Source organism: Setaria italica, chromosome VI (assembly GCF_000263155.2).
Source record: "Setaria italica strain Yugu1 chromosome VI, Setaria_italica_v2.0, whole genome shotgun sequence".
In the NCBI taxonomy this organism is placed as follows: domain Eukaryota; kingdom Viridiplantae; phylum Streptophyta; class Magnoliopsida; order Poales; family Poaceae; genus Setaria; species Setaria italica.
In genome coordinates, this window is record NC_028455.1 from 34676704 (window position 1) to 34680972 (window position 4269).

The following is a 4269-nucleotide window of genomic DNA, read 5'->3' on the forward strand; positions in this document are numbered from 1 at the left end:
TCGGTTATAAATTAAAATTAGGGAAAGGTCGTTAATTAACTTGATAATCAGCTGCTCCTTTCGTTTGCATATTACATTAAATGCTGCCTGCGTCTTCTACCTCTTTCATCTTCTTCTCTCTACCACTAACACTGGGTCACTGAGCGAGCCTACGACGGACGGAAAGCACACTCACACGGCCGCGTAATTACTAGTTCATCATAAGGAGGATTGCGAAAGGGGAGAAAAAGGAACGGTGATTTTAAATTAGAGGGAAAGGAACCTAAGCTTTGGGGTTGGACTTTCTGGGCGCGCACGCCGCCCGCCGACGCCGTGTTTACTCCTCCGGGCTGGAGTCGGACACCGGCTCCTCGTCGTCGTCGTCCTCGTCCTCCTCCGGGTGGTCGACGTTGTTCCGGCCGCCACCGCGGTGCTGGTCGTGGGAACTAGACCCCGGGTGCTGCAGGTGCAGCTGGTGCTGCTGCTCCGAGTTGCTGTTGTGGGACATGCTGGAGACTTGCTGCTGCTGGAAGTCGGCGACGTTCACCGCCGTCGGGAACACGGCGGCGGTCTGCGCGCCGCCGAGGTTGATGAGCTGCGGCGCGGACTGGATGGCCCAGAACTGGGTCGGCTGGGTGGCCGCGCCCCCCGCCGTGGCGCCGGGCTGGGGGACCATCCACACGGCAGTGGCCTGCGGGATCATGCGGCTGCCGGCGCCGCCTCCGCCGCCGGGGCTGCCGGCGGCCGGGACCGCGAACACCGGGACGAGCCCCTGGGGCGCGCCAGAGGCGGTGATGGGGGCGAGGCCGCTCGGGACGGAGATGGCCGCCGCCCCGCCGGTGCCCTGCAGGAGCGGGTCGGCGATGACGGGGTAGTATGCCGCGGGCGCCGCGGTGGCGAGCGGGGACGCGCCCGCCGCGGCGCGCGTGGGCTGCAGCTTCCTGCGGCGCTTGTTGGCGGAGGACTCCTCGCCGTCGACCATGGCGAGGGACGAGGGGCTGGAGGAGGAGGAGGACTGCGTGGGGATGCGGAGGACGCCGTCGACGGTGGTGGCGATCGCCGGGACCGTGCCAGTGCCGGTGGCGGCGATGATGGCGGGCTCCGACTGCTGCAGCAGCCACCGGATGGTCTCGCCGTCCGACTTGTGCCCTAGTTCCCGCGTCAGCTGGAAGATCCTGGCCGCGCACGCCGCCGGCATGCGGATCCGCCGCCCGCGGCCCTCCACCTTGGTGTGCCGGTCGCGGTTCCGTGGCGGCGGCTTGCCCCGCACCACTGCCATCCCGCCGAAGTACTCCACCGGCTCCGGCTTGGGCACCATGAACCCGTGCATGGGGATCGCGCCCATCGCCATCCCCGCCGCCGCCGCCGCCGTCGCGGCCCCCACCACGTGCTGCTGCCGCGCGGCCTCCCCCTCCTCCGCCCTGTCCTGCGCCTGCGCCTCCATGGCGCGAATCGAAACGAGAGAGAGTGGGAGGGGACAGAGAGAGAGATTGGATTGCGCTCTTGTAATCGCTCGCAGGGCTCGGCTCGTCCCTCTCCTCCCCGCGTGTGAACGCGGAGGTGGTGGGGCTCGCCTCGGACGGTTTACTTGGCTCGCTGCCTGCGCGTCGGGCGAGAGAGAGAGCTAGATTTATCGGGCGGTGTCACTTGGCGGTGGGACCATGACGCCCGGGGCCACCGCCCCACCGGGTCGCGGCGTGGGGCCACTGCTGACCTGTACAGGGGCCCGCCGCATTAATCTGCGCGCCCGGCGCGCATCCGACGGCCCAGGGCGCGTTGTCGCTTGCCCCCAGCTTCCTGACGCGCGGGCCCCGGCGCGCATGCCGGTCAAATTTGCAACGCATTCATGAATAATTAAGGTGTATTATGGGATCGGCCATCCGGATTAGGGCAAGCAATTAGCATGGGCATGGCCTCAAGATTCGCATCCGTGCCTGACTCGGGACCTCCCAGCTACTCCAAAGCCTTTCTGACAGGTTGGACCAGTGGTGGAGATTATAAAAAAAATAGCGTGGGGACTTTTAATGACAGGTGGCCCCGGCACGGGGTAAGTGGGGGCTGTGGTGGTGGTGCGGGGGCCCATCGGCGGCGGGACAGGCGGGACCGGGCTATCCTGTGACACGCGTCGCGGGATGAGTGGAGGTTACGGTCCGTGTAGCGTGTATGGGACTCTGCGCACCGGGCGGGAGCAGGGGATCCGGAGCGGGACCCACGGGGTGCGCTGGGCCCCGGATTGGCCCAGCTGGATCCAACGCGAAAAGTGGGGACCACCTGCCGGTAACCGAGATCGGGGCCCATTCGTCCAGAGGTTGCGTGAGGGGGTCCACTGCGCAGTGGATGAGTGGAGACCGCGTGCCTCGATGGCCGCGGTTGGGGCTCATACTAAAAATGAAGTATGCTTGTGCAACCTATGGGATAGTTCATCCATACCTCAACTGTACGTTGAGTGAATCTGCATGTGTTTATGATCATGAAGTGAATTGTCTTTTCAAAAGGTTATGGTTTTTCTGTAGGTTTCCGTGGGGTTTATTCTCGGCTTTTTGAGTGTAGGTAGCGAGCTCCTATCATGGAAGTATATTGGTCAAGTTATCTAGGTTTACTCCGTAGCATGTGCATGGTTTATTTTGCTTGCTTTAATTTAGGGTAGTTCTTAAAAGATTATTGCGCATAACTTATTGTGACTTTTTTACTAGGTGGTATGTAAAAGATGTATTGCAGCGGTATAACTTTGAGTTAGTGTTCATCACTAAATAGTATGTATGAAGCTTAGGGATTCCTCAAGAAGAAAAATAGAAAACAAAATATTAAAGGCGGAAAGAGAAAATTCCTTGTAAGCAGGGGGCATGAGCTCACCTAGTTGCATGCTAACGGCGGAGATTTATTTGTTTTCTTGCCTAACATCAGGCCAAAGAGTGCATCACCTGCCGTTTGGTCCACCTACATTGCCATGTCATGCGCTTGGGAAAGACCAAACTTGCGCCAGCGACACCTCAGTTGACGTTGGCACTGCCGGTGAGACACCCAATTTCAAGTCGAATAGTTTGTTTCATCATTGCCTGTTGTTTGTATGCGTTTTGGATGAATTTTGATTGGGTTTTTTCACATTAAATTTGTTCCTGGATAAGAAAAAAAGGTAAAGAAACCAAAATATTTTTGGATTAAGATGGAACCTGCACAAATACTTAGAAATCAATCTATTTTTCATCTTATTCCAGATTGCTCACTATTGGATGAAGACATTATTTTGTGAAAGTACCAAAAACATTGCTTTCTCCCTCTAATGGGAAAACGAGTATGGGATTAGTGTTAATATCATCCTTTTTTGTTTGAAGTTCTTTATCTCAAAGCCAATCGTATGATGGCTAAAGAAATATCTTATCTCTAACAACTCTTTTTAAAATCTGAATCTCAAAGTGGGATCAGATGGCTGAAGTTGCTAGCTTGACGATCGTATTAGTACATTTCCCTGGCTCTACATCATTTATGGTCAAGTGTTTTCACGTCGTTAGTCACGTGTCCTACACTGCATGAGTGGCAACACAACACCATGCATAGAAAAAACCGCTCGCATCTGAGAGAAGTCTCTCCGAAGTCTGAACGAACCTTATCAAAAGAAAACTAAAGCTTAATTAAGGGACAGAAACCTATCAAAAAATTTGCAAGTTGGCCTAATGCCATGTCATGGTGCCAAAGTTTTGTAGCGGGCTTCATATCGGTGTAGTTGGGCCTAATGCCATGTCATAATGCCAAAGTTTTGTATTTGTCCCAAATTGCATAAACACACACTATTATTGTTGTGTCAAATGTTAGCAAAATAGTTAGTGTTCGGCAGTGGTGCAGTGGATATCAAACTGACACATCTCTTGGCATTGTCCGCTCACGTGTTGCAAACTTGCAATATCCTCCAAGATCAAGAGCGATGCACTAAAAGGATGCTGGTGCACGCTATTCCCACTCGCAAATGTACACAATACCTTGAAATCAACAGCAGCAAAATGCAAAATTACGTTGTTTTATATTTACCTAGTGTCTAAACTTCTACTCCCTCCGTCCCAAATTTTAAGTTGTTTTAACTTTCTGACATATGTTTAACTTAGAAAAATTAAAATAACCTGCAATTTAAAACGGATGGAGTAACAAATATCTTAGTTGTGTTATTGTTCATCCAAAACGGTACCTGTATTCGTAGATGTGCCTAACCAATTCATCAAGCAAACCAACTAGTGAGTTTTTCTCCCCAACATTTACTATAAGGGCGATGCAAAATCCCAAAGACCGGTTCCACGAGAC

At 54.0% G+C, this 4269-nt stretch overlaps 1 protein-coding gene across 1 annotated transcript; it reads right to left on the reverse strand.

Annotated features, from left to right (window-relative positions):
• LOC101762083 (transcription factor PCF2) lies at positions 1-1582 on the reverse strand. The gene has a single exon (XM_004974028.2). It carries the CDS (start codon positions 1421-1423, stop codon positions 317-319), a length of 1107 nt encoding a protein of 368 aa, XP_004974085.1. The 5' UTR covers positions 1424-1582; the 3' UTR covers positions 1-316.
• Between the last annotated feature and the right edge of the window lie 2687 nt (positions 1583-4269).